This window comes from Rhipicephalus microplus, chromosome X (assembly GCF_043290135.1).
Source record: "Rhipicephalus microplus isolate Deutch F79 chromosome X, USDA_Rmic, whole genome shotgun sequence".
Classification (NCBI taxonomy): domain Eukaryota; kingdom Metazoa; phylum Arthropoda; class Arachnida; order Ixodida; family Ixodidae; genus Rhipicephalus; species Rhipicephalus microplus.
The window spans coordinates 444,034,852-444,053,365 of NC_134710.1; the positions used below are offsets into that span (position 1 = coordinate 444,034,852).

The following is an 18,514-nucleotide window of genomic DNA, read 5'->3' on the forward strand; positions in this document are numbered from 1 at the left end:
CAATCATGCACCACGTGATTTACATGCCGGGCTCTTGGTGTGCTTGCGGCAATTTCGCTAACTTAATATACAGTGAAATTTGCATTGCATACCACTGTATGATGACCACAAATGACATTTCCTAACATGCAAATCATAATATCCACGTCTTAATTGTACAGCATGGTTTCCTCCTTCCTGGCTGCTTCGCATTATGCATCGATTCCTGTATACTGTGCATGGGATCTGCCTTTTCTTTTTCTTTTCAAGAAAAGCATCCTGCTCCTTGGGAGCCAAAGAATGTCATAAAACTAAAATATAGTCTAGCCTTATGACGCTGTTTATATTACAGTAACATGATGCACTGCGAGTGTCAAGGAAAGCTACTGTGCATGCTCCTCACAGCAGCCAACCCATGAGTGGGGCCATGTGTATATGTCAGGTTGTTAGAATGGCGTGTATGAATTGCTGTGTGAATATATATATATATATATATATATATATATATATATATATATATATATATATATATATATATATATATATATATATATATATATATATATATATATATATATATATATATATATATATATATATATATATATATATATGTAACGTAAGAAGGTAGCGATAGTTAGGAGTTAGTAGTAGAGGTCGAGAAGGAAGAAGTGAAAATGGAATAAACACGGAGTATGAGCCAGGCCACGTCTCCGATTCATCATAGCGTCACACAAGTCGACAGGACGCTATGATGAATCGGAGACGTGGCCTGGCTCATACTCCGTGTTTATTCCATTTTCACTTCTTCCTTCTCGACCTCTACTACTAACTCCTAACTATCGCTACCTTCTTACGTTACATATATATATGCACCTGCAGCAATGTTTTTCAGTGTTCTGCTGTAACAATGCTTCAGAAACAGGCGGGAACTCTGGATTAGTGTCCACCGTGTAAATTTACAGGTGATTTTGCGGGTACATTTATAAAGTACATGTAGCTATAGTTCGTAGTATGCTCCATGTAAATTAACTGATACTTTTAATGTGCTGAACCAAATGGCAGCTGGTAATGTGATCTAGAGTCTGCAGCCTACATTTCCTTGGCGGAAAATCTTTGACTGCAGATCCAGCAATTTTCTCTCGTACACTGGGGCCACTTTAGATGCCAAGCGTGTTATGGTCGAGTTCAATGCTGTGTGCGGCGTGACCACACTTGCTGCGCATGCGCGTCCCCTCCCCGTCTCTCTTTTCTCCTACACTCCCCCTTCTCTCGACTCGCACCATCGACGCAAGCAGCATCTGATAGCGAGTTCCTTGATAAAAAAAAATGACTGCTAGCACTGCCCAACCGTTCACTGGCCACCCCGTATTAGGCACTGGATATTGACCTCCAAGGTAGTGCTGGTGATAGATTTCTCTTGTGCGTTGTTGAACAATGAAAATGAGCAGAGTGCGCGTTATACTTAGTTAAAAATGTACTGAGGGTCTCTGCATTTAATAAGAGTCTTGTGTCTCTCACCCATTAGCAGTGATTGGCATGTTACAGAAAGAAACACAGGTCCATCACTGCGTGCTTAGCGCCTCGTCCCCAGGTTGATCTCCTGCGCAACGCCACGATGAGAGCCAGCGTCCACGGCGCCGCCTGTGTAAGCGTTAGCGCCCGCTGCTTCACACGTATGCATGGTTCCCTTTAGTGGGAGAGAGCAATTTTTCTTCCACCATCAGTTTGTCTATCGGCGCAGATCGCAGACTGCGCAGCTCGTAAGCAGGAGCCGTACATTAGGAATAAGCCCTGCATGCCTTACCAAATACATCGCGTACCACGAGATTTTAAATATTTATTCCCCATCTGCAGCAGTTAACCTAAACAGCACTGCGCGCGCAATCAAAGCCACGCCACGTCAATGTATCTATATAACTCGGTGACAGCTAAGACATCATGTGCGAAGATGGCACGTGGCTAAGTTACTCAAGGACTCATGCAAATTCAACTTGCGATCAACCAGCTATAGTTCCCAAAGTGAGCAATTAAAGAAATGTAACAGCTATTATCACATCAGGTATTGCCTCTCACTCACATAATAGCCTGTCAAATGTGAGCAGCTTTAATACACCAACAGGTGCGTACGACGAATAAGGCATATATCCTTTGATTGCTGCACATCATTTACTTATAGGCTTTACCGCAACGCTTTCGCAATGCAGTGAAGCTTGATCATAGTTTGGTATTTGTCCTTTTGTTTGCCTGAAACGGACGTGCCAAGATGCATACTTGGCCTGAGCAGTCGCAAATGCTTATATTTGTTTGATGCACAAGTGGCCTGTGCATGCGTTCATTTCGTATCATGTAATGCTCTTCTGCTCACGCTGGCTTTACCGCAGTGCTTTCACAAGGCAGTGAAGCTTGACCATACTTGCTTTTACGTGCCTTGCGACTTATCAAAGTTTTGTAATAGCTCAACTGTTGACGCTAGAAGTGATGCATTCTATGTGAAAGTTTTATACTTAACTTCGGGGATTCATGTTTTCATAAATATTTCACAATATATTAGTAAGGTCGAGTTGGAAACTATGCATTTTTGGAAAACGCCCACGAACACGACGGAGACACGAGATTAGAAAGACTCAGTACTTCACCTTTGTCTTGTCCCTCCGTCGTTTTCACGTTCATTTTCAAAGTATCTATCAAAATGCTGACAACGCTGTTTCACTGCCAGCAACCTTTGGCGTGTAAGAAAGGGAGCTAAATTTTCTCTCAGCCTGTAAACCAAGCAATTGCGGCTACTCGATGTGCGATAAATAAAAGACCAAAATTAAGAATGACCAGCTGATGTTGATAACAGGTGCTCATAGCAGCACTTTTTTGCTGTGCACTTGAATTCCTGTCTTATGTAATGTTATGGTCCGTGAGTACACAATGACACTACTACAACCAAGAAAAATTTTACTAACATTTATTTGTAAAATAACTGCTACAAAATAGAATTCTGATCCCCTTCTTAGTAGTTGCATAATTTAGCTAGAAGAAGACAGCATCATCCAACTTCCTGATGACTTGACAACAGGGTGAGTCCACAATGTACTGGACCTGTACAAGATGAAGAAAACAGACGAAAAAAACAACAGATAAATCAAAGAGTTTAAAAAATGGCACCTGAAACTTTCAACTTGCCCACCACAGCAGTGAAAAGACTCCTGTTGTCATATGTATTTTCTGCCTGTTGGTACGCGGGCACAAGTGCCAGTCTTGTTTATTAATAGAAGCTGCTTAGCATCACTTCATTGCAAGACTTTTCTCTATCCGCCACCCGAGAACGCGCTCTGTAGCGGTCAGGCTCCGCCTAGAGACTTGTGGCAGTGTGACGTTAATGTGGGCAATATATACACAGACTTTGGTTGCTTAATTTGTAGCAAACTCATTGTGAGCAAATTTCATAGTTGCATTCATAAAATATTTGAATGTTATATTGTAATATAACACTAAAATGCTGAGGCTTTAGAGCATTACAAACTCAGCCTGCCTACATTAACAATCCCAGTGCCACAGGCATGCAAGAACTGCTTGCATAATCATGAATCAACTAAACCATTTTGATATATTGACAGGTTTTCAAAAATGACTATTTTTGAAAATTTTATATTCATATTTTTCTCTTAAAGGGCAAGTTACTGTTGCTGAAAAGAAAAAAAAGCAAATCATATACAATATCTGATACTTTTTGTTTGCAGTTTACAGCTGCACATGGTAAAAGGCTGCATGCATGAGTATTTGCTGTGTGCCATTCATGGTATTATTTCCGAAATCCTTATTCAATTGACATTTAGTGATCAGCCTATAAATTTTCTTGTTTTTTATTTTTTATTCCGTGCATTAGATATGAATATATTTTAGTTCAGGAAAATTTGCTCAACAAAGGGAAGTTTTCTACTTTTGGCAAAAAAACAAAACAAAGCAAGAACTAGTTCTAGAACTTTTATGAAAGAGACAGGTGTGAGGTTTGACGTGATGAGAAGTCAATAAAGAAGGAATGCCACAGAAAGGATTGCCTCAACAAAGGAATTTGGTTCGTTGGGGTAACATACATTTGGCAATGTTTTTATGTACTTCTAGTTAACGCTCCACCACTGGCTTACAACAAGGAAAAAAAATAAAGTGGTGCATGCAGAAAGTTAACTCATCACATAATGTGAAAATTTGACCCCGAACAAGAGAAGGAACAAAGACGAGTGCTCACCTCCAACAAGATTTATCTTGAAGAGCAAACATATATACTCTTGAAATGCAAAAAATAGACAAATCATTCAAAAAGCCCACAACTGCCATGCACTAAAACCTTACATCCTCAGCAAAGACAATTCGTTTTGACAAATCCCTAGAGACAGAGTGAGAGAAAGTACTGATGCAGTTCAGTTCTAGTCTACAAATCTTTTTCGGCACGACAATTTCTCTTGTTTTTTTTTTCCCAATGATAATGGTGTCACACAAAAGTGGTTTGGAGCCACACCTGCTACAGTGCAAGGCCAAGAAACGATTGCGACCATTCTTGAGGTTACAAGGGTGTTTATTGCAGCACGTGTGGCTGCAAAATGATTTTGCGGGACATCATTATTGCTGGAAGAAAAAACAACAAATAAAATGACAAGAGAAATTATCGAGGCAAAGAGGATTTGTAGACTAGAGCTGAACTGCATCAGCACTATGTCTCGGGCTTTGTCAAATTGTCTTTTTTGAAAATGTAAGATATTTATTTGCGCATGGCAGTTGTGGGCGTCTTGAATGATTTGCCTGATTTTCACATTTCAGGAGTATATATGTGTTTGCTCTTCAAGATAAATCTTCTTGGAAGTGAGCACTCGTGTTTGTTCCTTCTCTTGTCCTGGGTCAAATTTTTGTGCTATGTGATCCGTTATGCATTACCAACATGCCTAACTTCATACTTTCGATCCCTGAAGTCAGTCCCTAAAGGGCCACTCACCAGGTCCCATAACAAACTGTGGAAGTTGTGTATCTAACGGAGAGCATTATACCACAAAAAGTTTTTCAATCGGTTCATTACGAGCTGAGAAAACAGTTTCTTCTTTTTTTAACAGCAGGAAACAAGGATGAAAGGAGGCAAGCTCAAAACCCTTGCCACTCCCCCGTGTAGCCTTCACAAGCCAAATCTCTTTCCTACCCTCTCCATCATCCAACCAAGAGGTCACGTGCACATGACGTGCTCAAACAAGCCCAACCCTCGAGCGCGCGAGCGGTGTTTTTTTTTTGTTGACCAGCATTGTATTGTGTCTAATGCCTGTTTTTGCGACATTGTTTGGAAACGCTGGCTTTGATGCGGTTGAAAAGATGAGCATAATGAGTGCTCGAATGCGCAGGGCCATTAATTTCTTTTCCAGGACAGGAGTCTGCTTGATGCAGTAACCGCGGAGACACAAACGCATGCGAAACGCCAGCACATTAGCTCGGCATCTCGTTGGAATTCACGGGGAAAAAATGCAAAAGACAAACGCATTCTTCTATTGCGTCTCAATATGTATCCCAAGTTTTATTAATCTCTTCAAGCAACAAATTACATTAACTACGCATGTCACGTTAAATAATTTCCGTCATGTCACGTGCCACTGTTGGCAGCGTCAGAGCACAGTCGTATACATATAGGACCAACGTCACTGCACTGCTGTGTATGTAGGGCGATTCATACTTGCACATCATAACCTCCTTCTCTGGGGGCGCGACCCAAAAAAAAAGGGGGAGAAGCGTTCGTTTTGAAATTTGACCCATTTCCACGTCGCATAGAATTGCAATGTTTGGCAGACGTGACCATTAACTCCCGATGTACGCATTGCACTTGTCAGCTCAAAATCGCCAAACCCGGTGAGTGGCCCTTTAAAGAAAAGCAAAAATTAGACGAGGAGACATGAAGAATGCTTAGAAATTTTGCCATATGTCTACACCAAAATGGAATGCTATTATCAATTAGAAGAATGTATCTTTTCCTTGGCAACCAGCAAACGTGACTGAGAACAGACGAATACTTTTTTGTCCAAGTTAGCTGCTAAAGAGCCGAGACAAGCTCCGTGAAATCCTCTTGAACAACTTGCACAAGTAATGTCCAATACTACCCCACTATATTGTGGTTGCCGGCAGACACAATGTAACTTGTAAATACTATCTCTTGGCTGTACGCGAGCAGCCATGGAGTTTATGAGGGGAAAGTCTTCGATCATACCATTCTGTATGCATTGCAGCAAATGTTTGCGTAGCATAACTTGGTTAAGGTTCAAAGTTTCTGGTTTTCTGCCTGACGCGATATAATACATGTTGGCAATTGCAAACAAGCCACAGTCAAGTGTGTTGCACTGGTTTTGTGCCTTCATTGTTTGAATGGTTAATGTTGGCGATTGTAATTTTAGAATATGACAGATTTGCCTAACAGCGTCAGGAGGGGTATCTTGATCAATTGAATCATATATGAAGACTGTGTTTTTGTCCGCACCAACATTTGTTACTGTAAGCCAATGATTGGGGTTCTGAACATGCAAGATTTGAACGAAAGGGCCTTTGATTTGAGTGAATTGTAAACATCGGCCCAGTAAGACATCTTGAAAGCCGACACAAGTAGGATACTTTTTCTGAATTAAATACTGTGCGACATTGATTACGCTATCTGATATGGAGGTGCCCTGTACCAGAACATTTAAATCTGCATCTGAAAGAGAATACCGTTTGTAGACATTTAGCATGTCTACTTTAACAGTTGCAAGGCCTACCTTTTTTACTTGATTTGGGAAAAATTTACGCTTGACAGCTCTCACTTTTTTTGGCCGCCCCCTTCTTGCTTTAACCAAAGGTACCACAAGTTTTGTACTGTTAGAATGCCCAAGATAACTTGTGGCAGTAGTTTGTGCTAACTGAGCTGGTGCAGCCTTTATGGCTGCTGAAGTTTGGTTACGAGGAAATGTGGTTAAATTTCTGAAGAAAGCCTCGCAGGACGAAAGTTTTTCCATTAACTCCTTCTCACCACAATTAGATAATACGTTAGCCACGGTTTTTGACATTTCGCAAAGACTCTTATAAGCATAAGTATACTTCTCTTGTGCAGTGTCAAGCTTCACACAGGGTGGTGACTGAATGCTGCTTGTTACCACTGGTGTGGCACTAGTGGTTGTGCAGCTGTCACTCAGGAAATGATCCTTGCACCACCTGTCTGGTATGCAAGCCTTGTCGAAAATATCTTGCTTAGTAAAGTCACGCACTGCTAAAATATGTGCACAAGGCAGAGTGTACTGGTTATAAAAAGCACATGTGCAAGAAGCCAAGCACAATGAAACACTGTACTGTGATCTTGGTGAAACTACAACATAAGAATTAGGAGTGGAAGTGACTTGATAACTTACATTTTTAAACTTCTCATACTGCTCTAGTACTTTACTTGTAGCCTCAGAAGTGCAATTACGGGACAATTCTAGCTGAAATGGGTCATTGAAATCATTTATGTTTAGGTTCAGCTTCATTTCTTTAAGCTTAGAGAACTGTAGAGATAAAGAATCATTATCAATGTAACCTACCAATGCTTCTATTGCTTGAACCAAATGCATGCTTGAAGAGAGATAATTTTTAATCTTGTGATTGTGGCACTCAATGCGATTATTAGTATTATTACCAAATGTAGGAAGGGCTTGCCGATATGCATGTACCCACATTTCCTTACACAAGTGCCAGTTATGCATATAGTAAGAAATGAAACCTGTGCAAGTCATAACTTGGAGGTTAGCAAGCTTATCGAAGTAGTCTTGCTCAGTGGGGGAATAAACTAAGCTTTTTAAGAGAGGAAGCAACTGATCACGTTGCTGTCTAGCTTTTTCATTAACCTTTTGCTGGAAACAATGCAACACATGCCACGTACACAAAAGTATGTTAGAATTAGGAAGAATATTGGTTAAAATGCGCAGTTCATTGAGATCTTTATCAATCATCACTACTTTGCAAGCAGACACAACAAATGGGTTGAAATCTACAAACTTTGTGAACATGGGCTCAACAATTTCAGTCGTCTCATTTCGTAAGAAGGCATAACACACAGGTCTCCCACGACCACGACCATCTTGAACTAATATAGAGTAAAGAATATAACCCTCAATATTCACTTTATACGTTCCATCAATAAATAGAATCTCTGGATACTTTTCCAAAATCTCACGCATGTGCATTGTTTGAAGAAGTATGAATTGCAGGTTATTATTTTGATTCATTTCATAGTGAATAACCCAGTTTGGATTATTTTTAGCAAGGTCTCTACCTTCTCTAAAACCATTTCACCATGAGCCTGCTCATTGCGGATAGGAATAGAAAATCGTTGCTTGTAATTATTAATGTCCTTTGTAGTCAACTTCTTACCAGTTTTTTGCTCGACCAAGTTTTTAAAATCCTTTGCGCCAATATTACATTTAGCTAAGTCAAAGAATTCTTCTTTTTCTCCATGATTCAGGAGCCTCTTCTGAGGATACAAATCATAATATTCTGTGGGATGGTTATGCTTAGCTTGTAGTTTAGTTATCTTGTAGTGCAGAGTAGGCGATTTACATAGGCTTACCGATACTGTCATTTCACAGCCAGTACCATTGTAAGCTTGCTTTGGTCGCTTTCCTATCCCCCTGGGCTTTATTGTGCGACCGTGAATGCAGCTATATTTAATCCTAATATACTCGAAGTCCTTATCTTCTGATGTGAATGGACTTTTATTACTCTTATTTATCATGACTACATGCCTGCCCTCCCTGCACCACTCATCAAAGCTTTTCTTAAAAGAAGGAAAGTTATCAAATGTTGCATTTAAATAAACTTTGCTACCCCCACCATATAGTGTATTTACTGGGTTATTGAGGACGGTTGGGTTGGCACCAGTGTTTACACAAATAGCCTGGGCACCAAGGCTGACAGGCCTGCTTCTGGATGTCAAAGCAGCCTCACAATACTTGTACTGCACAGCTGCAGTGCACCCAGCTTCCATAGGGTCACCAGCCTCTGTGCCAGGATCGCGCTCAATTCGCATGCAATCCCGAGTCAGTGCTGGTAGATGGCTTTTGCAGACAGAAACCTCGTTCACAGCGTCATTCGTGACAGATTCACAGTGAGTCGCGGAACTAACTGAGCAGTCTTTCAACTGCTTGCTAGGAACACGCTGCACCTTTTTAAAACTATCACGAATGACGTTGTGCGAGACACTGGCTCGTCCTTCAGGCTTTCTACCACAGACAGCGGAAGAAGCAGACTGAATCTGTTTCTGGCTCACAACTGCTGTCATAGGTGAAGTGGACCTGATGGACTTGGCAGCTGTCACAGCAAGAACTTTGCCTTCACTGTCTGCACACAGTTTAGAGCTCTGTTCTTGCTTGTGCAGTGCCGCAGCCTTCCGCCGGCTATTCTTTGACTGCACCAGTTTCCACTCACTGTCGCCACACTGGCCGACAGCCTGTGGCACAGCTGCTTTTCCAGCACTGGCCTCCTCTTCCCCCACAGAAGAGCGCACAAGAGCACTCTCATGCTCCTGTGAGGCTCTCCTTATTTTCCTGTCACAAGTGGTACTTGTGACAGGAACTTCGACTAGGGATCATTGCACTTCGACTAGGGATCACTTCGACTTGCACTTCGACTAGGGATCATTGGCTGAATAGGCCTCTCCCCAGTGTTTCCCTTGCATGGTACACTTGTGCCATGGAAAATGGGGGAAGGCAGGCTGTCCCAGGTCCACCAAGCCTTGCTTCCCTTGCAGCGAATGCGGACACCGCCAACGAGCGTAAAGCCAATACCATGAATGGTACTGGCCAGTTGGTCAGTGTCGTGTCTCTGCATGAGAGCACTGCTGGTTTTCCAGACAGGAGCTGGTGCAGCGGAAGGTCCACCTACTGCTGGAGAATATTGAACTGCATGCATACAAAGTGCTGGAAAATCGACTTCCAAGTTGATGGAAAAGTGCTCCTGCCGAGCCCACCCACTCCATGCAGATGCCTTGGACTCCTTGTAGGACTGTTGGATGTGTCTCCTCTCTAGTTGGGTGGACAAGGCACAGGCCTCACGGTACAGGAAGTCTGCCAGCACCTTGTTGCCAAGCCGGCTGGGGTGGACACCATCCCTGCTCAGGAATCCAGGCCAGCTGTCCACAAGACTATCCAGGATAGTGAAGCCCCTCTCCAGGCAAAGCTGTGCGAGTGCGGCATTCACATTCCTGTAGTGGTCATTCAAATGACAAACATCACACAACTGTTCTTCCCCTTGGCGGTACCGATTCTGCCCCCGAGGAAGAATGGCAGAAAAAGCTACATGCAACGTGGGATTGCTTTCGATGATTCCCTGAGCGAGCTGGCGATATTTGTCCATACACATGTTGACACTGTCAACAGTGTTGTTCGTGCCAACATGTACAATGACAACATCAAAACTGGCCAGCTTGTCAGCAATCATTGAGAGCAAGTGCTCAATCCTTATTCCTCTGTGTGCGGCAACGCTAACAGACAAGCCACGGCGCGATGGGAAATACTGGTCGACGTATTTCACCATTGAATCGCCCGCTACTAACACACGCGTCATGTTGCGCACACTTTCAATTCAGAATTACACCATGAAAAAAAAGAAACAAGAAAGTGAATATTTAGTCTAAAACACGGCTGTCAACTACGCAAATGCACTACGACACAGATACGAAGCACGTTAACACGGATGACCAAAGAAAGGGCCACGCACAGATACTGCTAAATCAGCCTATACGCGAAAAATCACAAAAATACGTATTGGGATGGATATAAACAACGTTAGTAAATATAAAATAGCAGTGAAAATAAGCGGTTGAGCTTAGATAAAGATGATGTTCGAGGCTTGCGAATATGTAGCAGAACAAGGCCTGTAGACAGCTCGCAGAAGCAGCAACCAGCCGTACTCCAGCAGCAGCCGCAGCAAGTGAGCGTCTGCTGGCCAGCTGAGCCACGTTCCGATTCGGTAAATTCGAACAACGCGCTAAATCGGAAACGACGTATGTCATGACAATTTTTGTGACGTCACTTCCGTGCGGCGCAGCAGCCAGTTCTGTGTGGGGATGGCTGGAGCGCCGCGCGGCGCAGCAGCCACCTTACTCTTACGTAGGCAGCGCCGCCGTAGATGACTGGCGTTTCGCGCTCATCCAGCAGGCACGAGACATCTAGGAGGCGTTGCCTCTGGCGGCGGCTTCACGAATATGACGTCATGACTTTCCTTCCTCCATGGTCGGTAGTCAGTCAGAAACGTCTCCGGGACGTCGAAGGGTAAGTGCTCCGCGGTGAGTACACGTTTTCTTTCTGTCCGTTGGCTCCCTTTGTTAGAAGCTCGGTCGGACTTTTAAACGGCGGCTTGCGCCCGCGGCGAACGCTTTCCTATCGTTGTCCTTTCCGAGCGCTCGGCTGTAGAGCGCTGTCGTGTCCTAGCCCGTGGCTTTCAGCGCCGACCCGTAACCCTCGAGCCAACGCGAGCGGAGTTTGCCGCCCTCGCAGGAGCGATCGGGTACTGCGGTCACACATCGCGAGAGAAGCGCAGAATTCTCGCGAGGGTTCCCCAAGCAGCGGGTCACCGTGAGTTCCTTTTGCTCACGGAGACGTGCTCGCGGCACCCCTTGATGTACCTTTCGCCCGTTGCGTGGATAAGCTTCCTTTGCTTTCCCGCCGCCATTTTGCAACGGGCTCTGTACTGCGTTTTTGGTGTTGCCGCAGGCATTAAAGTGTTGCGACCTGTTTGAGAGTAGTACTGTGTACTTTCCACGCTGCGCTAGGCGCCCTGGCTGTCCGAACCGGCGTGTGCGGCGGCGTTCAGCACGCGAAGCGTTGGTGAACGCGGCCTTGCGGCTCGCTAAGACCGAACCCACGCTAGTGGCCGTACTCCTTCGGGATACGCTGTACAGTACAAGCTGTATTTTCTAGGTTTTTGGTTTATTCCCACTCTCTGTATTGTTATTACATAGACGCAAAACAATATTTACTTACACAAATGTAGTGGCTGTGGGAAACGAAGGGTTAGAACGCACAAAAGCAGGCAAACTTGCCAGCGTCCGACGGATGCATTGCCCTGTACCGTTCAGTCGAGTTTTTCAGTCTGACTGCAGCGCCAGAATTCATAGCCTGGCGGATGAAAAAAACCTTGAGACGGCATCGGCGAAAATGGAACGCGATGCGAGCGTCTGGCGCCCGGCATCTGTCGGTGGATTGTGCCATGGATACACTGGGGACGCAAGCACGCGTCTCTTTTCTGCGTGCCCCTATGGCGAATGTCAGAAACATTGAGACGGGGTAGTGTGAGCAACGCCGCTCCCTCTGGTCTGTGTGCGGTGCCTATACTCGATGACAGATTTTCTTGGTACAGAAGGGACAGCTACAGAAGCGGAGCCTCTGCGAATGTCGCACTACGCGAAGTAGTCCGTTTTGGTGCGCGTCTCGCAACGCTGTGGAAAGGCGGGGGCGCACCATCAGTGTTTCATGTAGAAGCAGACGCCCCTTAGTGTTTGAGGTGCACATAAAAAGGCGGGACTTTTTCACATGTTCAAAAACTCTAAGTCACAACAGATAAATTAAAAGAAATACGAATATTTTACAGGTGTGAGCTGCGTCCCTCCTCAAATAGCTCCACGTACAAAATAATGGAGGAACATTTATATTTTACGTCGAAAATACGGGTGCTACTTTTGAACTACCTTCACTGGCGGTAAGGTGCATGTGAATTGGCTCCGTAGCATCACGAAAAGTTGTCGCCGAGTATAGGCCATAGAATGCAACCATACGTGGTTGAAATACAGCACGGCTTGCGGCAACTGCAAGAAACAGATGTGCAGGATTTAGGTTGAACAGGGCATAGAAATAGTGTTCCAGCATAGCTAGGAATAGGTTCCACATGCATGCTCCGCAACGAGTCAGAAGGAAATTTTACCTTAGAGGCTTGGTCTTTTGTTTTTTTTTTTGGTAAAATATTCAACTGCAAGGAATGAAAAAAAGTATATAGAAATTAAAGCTTTGAACTTTTCCAGACATTTCTCGTATATATTGAAAAAGGTAGTAACAGTTGCACAGTGCATCAACTTGCCACAGGTGGGACATGGATCTTCACTGTGCACTCGGCGATCTCTACTGTTGCGCTACGGAAAACATCAGTCTCCAGCTAACTTTTGTCATGTACTACAAAATTCATGCAGTTGGAGGCACGTTCTACAGTTGGCCACAGTAGACGTGAGTGGCACTGTTTAACCTTCGAAGTTTCTGCATTCATACCAGGAGTTCACGTAAAGTATTTTCACTCATAACAAAACTAAATTGACATAATGAGGCCAAAGGAAATAGGAAACAGTAAGAACTTGGTAAAGTACAGTATCGGGAACTCCTATAGTGATGTATGTCAGTACGATACTCCAAACCACAACCCGGCAAAAACTTGGAAGTTCTTGTGGCTCGGCTAGTTGGTACATCATTATGAGGGAAAATTTCAGAGGTCTAAAACACCACAAGAATAAAACAGCACAGGTTTAAGAGAGCATCACTATGCCTGCACATTGCTATTCCTGCTCCTGTTAGGGGGAAGTTTTCGAGTGTTTCTGTTCCTGCCAAAAGCTGAGATGCTCTGGCGTGGGAAAAGGTGGAAGAATTTCGGATAGAAAAAGAAAAAGGAATAGTGTATAAGTGACACTCATGTGGTTTTGCACACGTCTGAGCTTCAGTTTTGCTCTCCATTGCTCGACTAGAAATGTCTTTTCAATTTCCTCGTGTTTTGATGTGTAGTGATTGCGTGAGGCTATTTGCACATGTGTGGTACAGTTTGGCAGTTTGCACATAAGCTAGTTGCACGTGACACTCTTTTCTTGTACTTCTTCGTACTGCTTGTAGTATTTTAGCCATCGAGTATTTTTCCTCAGAATAGGCAATCTTACATTTATATTGAATGTTAGACAATTGCAGTTTTAGCTAATTTGGTATGGTCCTGAATAGAGAAAAATGTAGTTTTCAAAGGACAATATCTCAAAATGTTTCCAGCTGAAAAACTTTGCGTTAATTTGTGCTCTGGTGTGGAAAAAAAGTGTACAAGAAAATATTGGTACATGCGAAGTAAAGCTCAAGAACGTATGTGTGTGCCTACCTAGCTTGTCGAAAAATTTGGTTTTTTAAGTGAGTTTCTGGACAAATATTTACATAATGAGAACATAGAAAGTGGAGAAATTTCAGACTAGCCACTGTTATTCAGGGTCTCTCTTTTCTTCATGCTAGCAGTTGCCACCATCGTTTAGGGGAAAAAAGCATGACAGTGGATGGTGCGACTTGCGCAGTTTTCCAGATACGGTGAAGCGATGGCAAAGGAGCAAGATGTCCACGTGCCCAGTGCATTGTCAGCCACAGCGCAGCCAGAAAGCATGATGAATGACTTCGCCTTCGAGCTTCTGGACGAGCTACTGGACGTCTCTTTCGTACTGCCAGATGAGCCCGAACCGACACCTGCCGAAGTTCCTGAGCCACCCCCCAAGCCAAAGAAGCCACGAAAGAAAAAAAGCAAGAACAAACCTGCCATGCCTGTGCTGCGTTCGAGCCGTGGTCGGGCCCTGAAGACCACCATGCTGTGCAACAGTGCGGAATTCAGGGACGACGAGAAGCCGTGGACAGTACTGTGAGTGGACAGTCTCAAGGCATTATAGAGGAATCGGTGATTTAGGCTAGTTGATTTTGCCTAATGGTTTTTCACGAGCTGCCACATTTAGCGGCCGGACACTGAAAGCTGACGTTTAAAGGCCTGACCCCACGTATCCATCGCAGCGTATCGACGCATGTCTTTCTGACACCACGTCAAGCCCTTCCCAAATGAAAAAAGAGAGAACGCGGCTTCGCGTAGCCATGTGCCCACTCTATAGGGCGAGGGTGTGGCGCCACGTCATAAAGCCTTGCGCTCTATAATCATAACTTGTCATAAAGCCTTGCACTTGGGGTCAGGCCTTAAAGGGACCCTCCAACACTATTAAACCCCCATGTTTTGTTTGCGAGTTGTGTAGACTGCAGTACAGACAGACTAATGCAGCAAAAATGGCAGTTATAACGGCACACAGTCTGAAGTTATTCGACATAGAAAATTCAAAATACAAGAGCAAAACAGTGCTGACCCCCAGCTGGATTTTTGCGGGGTGACTTGACCACATTTCACTCACCCGTGACATTGGAGGGCTGCTCCGTGTAAATAAGCTGGAAGCTCCTACATAGGGAAAGCTCGCACCTTATTGCTGCTTGTTTTTTTTTTTTTTCAAAGTAATGTTGACTTGGTTGCCACAGTAACAAACGCGATGGCTGATGCCTGGCTTGTCACAACGTGAGCGGGAGCTACTGTGTCAAAGTGAAATATTTTCTGCAAATTTTTACAACATTCCGAGTCACTTCCATCTCTTATTCTGAGAAAGGAGCTTGTGGAACGACCAGGACAGTGTACTGTTGACCCTTCACGTGTTGGATCGGTGTGCGCCCGACGAACAAAAATGGTGCACTGCACACCTTCAAATGGTGCACTGCAGTAAAATGTGGCGAGCACACCTTTCCGAGACTGTTCGTGCGTGGCAGTCCCGAGCGCGGTGGGCTGAAGTGCTTCGTGGAGTGCTTTTGTGGAACAGCACAGAGCACCGGTACGTTTCGTAACCAAAATCATTCAGCCCCTACATCATCGTACTCGAACTCACCCAGCCATGACTTACGCGTTCTGCTCGCCGTAAGGCCTTTTTTTCTCGCTCTCTCTTAGCCATATTTCCTGATCTATCGGGCCAGTTACCAGTTTTTGCTCGTATAAAGTGTACGTGTGGCAATGCACTATTTCGAGAAGTTGCCTCGTAGCTATTCCGTGCAACGCCAGCCCAGAACTTGACGTACTTCACCTCGGTAAGTAGGCACAGCTGTATTGTATACGTGATCGTGCACGTAAAGTGTGTACTTCCAGTCCGCACACAACTAACACGCAGCGAGCGCCCACCGTAAAATGCATACACACTTAGTCCGGTAACAAGAAAAGTTTATTGCCCTTCCGTATGAACCACACAACTTCTAAAAACGCGCCACGATGCCTACAACACTAAAAATGAAAGTTCGCGTGCGTTCTCAGTTGACACAATCAGTAAGAACCAACGGAGCGTAAAGCTGAGAGCTCCGCATGCAAATGCCATCAACAGCGAAGCGAACATATTGAGCGCTGACCAGCGTTTCTGGGGTAACATCTTCCTGACACCGATTATTTTGTTCATAGTCGAGATGCTCAGCTTCACCCTGGACCGCGACAGCGTGTGCAGCGAAGCAGGGAATAAGGCTGTTTAACCTGGCGGCGAGCATCTCGGTCAGACCCTCAGCAAAGGTGTTGAAAAGCCGTTCCATAATCATCGGCATGGCCTTATCTATCGCTGCCGTCACTGCGGAAGCGACCGTCGCAATTTGTTGACCCTTCACTGGTTAGATCGGTGTGCGCCCGACGAACAAAAATGGTGCACTGCACACCTTCAACAGCGCATGTGTGGAGAGAGACAGCTCGCAAACTCCCAAAAGCAAGAAGAGAAATTAAAGAGAGAGAGGTCGCTCGTACGGACATCTGTATAGATATGCTCAACTTCCCACGATTGAACTATCTTCTCGTGGAGTCGATTGTTGTTGATTCCTTAAAGATCGCAAAGATAATTGACAAACCAAAACCAAGTTCCACTAGTGGAATACATCAGATCAACTCGAAATTCCTCAAAAACACGAAAGGATGCTGTTCAATTATTCTAGAGTGAATTTTTTTGCAATCTTATGACTGTGGTTCTTTACCTGTAGACTGGAAAACAGTTAATGTCCCAATTTTCAAATCCGGAAAAAAGAGTGACCCCTCAAATTTTTGTCCTATTTCACTTACGTCAGTTCCATGTAATTTTTTAACACATCATCTTAACGCATCTTGTCAACTATATAGAGGATAACAGTTTCTTTTCGACCTAGCAACATGGTTTCCGGAAATCTTTCTCGTGTGAGACTCAGCTAATCACATTTACAAACAACCTATCTGTATATGTTGACTCTGGCTTTATCGTAGATTGTATATTTTAGACTTCGCGAAAGCTTTCGACAAAGTTAACCACTCTTTACTGTTGCATAAACTAAGGGCTCTTAATATTGAGCCCCAAGTACTCACTTGGATTCGTGAATTCCTTTCCTGCCATGTACAGTACGTCACAGCCAACGGCTTTGACTCTCCATAAGCAACAGTCGGTTCCGGTGTACCTCAAGGGTCAGTACTTGGTCCGCTGTTATTTTTGATCTACATTAACGACCTACCTACTATCACTTCATCTCAAGTTGGTTTGTTTGCAGATGGCTGTGTCATTTACCAGAAAATAACCAGCAATTCAGACGTGACATCACTACAAAAAGATTTAGATACCATATCACAGTGGTGCCGCACGTGGCATATGCAATTGAACGACGCTAAATGCAAAAGCATGCGCGTAACTTGGCGCAACGTCACCTCTCCGTGCTATCCTCTTAACAATTTACTCCTTCAAACCATAGCTTCTTATCGCTAACTTGGTGTTCACATATCTAATAACTTGTCATGGAAACACCACGTCTATTACATATTATCTAAAGCAAAATAAACTTTAGGTTACTTGAAAAGAAAGTTCTATCTTGCTCCACTGTCGCTAAAACTATTGTTTTATATCACCTACATTCGCCCTCAACTAGAATACGCCTCATCTGTCTGGGACCCGCGCAGCTCCACATTATCACAATGCATTGAGACAGTACAAAATCACTCTGTTCGCTTTCTTTCATCTAACTACAATCGCAAACATGAATGCTGCTCTTAATCTACCTTCCTCAGCAACGCGTAGAAACCAATCACGCATTTTTATTTTTTATAAAATGTACTACCATAACACTGCTCTTCGTTCCTTGTTCATACACCCAGCTTCATTTCGCTCATACCGACTTGATCATCATCACAAGGTTGACGTACCCTATTTTTCATCTACTGCAGGCTCGCAATCATTTGTTCTCAGGACAGTGGGTGATTGGAATCACTTACCAGCCTTCCTAACTGATATAACTAATATAGCTGCATTTAAAAATGTCTTATCCAGCGTATTGTAGCTCTACTTGTTTATTTTTCCAACGTATTGCACTTTACTAGATTTCTGCGATTATTTTGTTTAACGCTTCCGGTTTTACTTTTTTGCTGTTATTGTTCATACTCCTGTTTTTACTATGCACACCCCACCCCTTCTCTAATGCATTTATACTCTGAGGGTACTATAAATAAATAAATAAAGTCTAACCCCCGCAAGCTAAAAATACAGTGGCGAAATGACAGCCAACGTATCCGTCGTGCTGTGTAGTCACAGTGATCTTTTTTTGTTGTTGTTGTTGTTGTTGTGGCCGCATATGTTCAGGGTTCGATGAAAAAGCACAAAAAACATAAACAGAATAATAACCTCAGTTTTTATCCTATTCTACGATGGCTTCTAACGTTACATTTATCCAATCAT

At 43.8% G+C, this 18,514-nt stretch overlaps 1 protein-coding gene across 1 annotated transcript; it reads right to left on the minus strand.

Moving 5' to 3' along the window:
• Nucleotides 1-2,919: 2,919 nt before the first annotated feature.
• LOC142776611 (uncharacterized) lies at nucleotides 2,920-10,924 on the minus strand. The gene is made up of 2 exons (XM_075880570.1): nucleotides 9,972-10,924; nucleotides 2,920-3,069 (listed from the first exon to the last, which is right to left on the minus strand). Exons 1-2 carry the CDS (start codon nucleotides 10,561-10,563, stop codon nucleotides 3,017-3,019), a joined length of 645 nt encoding a protein of 214 aa, XP_075736685.1. The 5' UTR covers nucleotides 10,564-10,924; the 3' UTR covers nucleotides 2,920-3,016.
• Nucleotides 10,925-18,514: the final 7,590 nt, after the last annotated feature.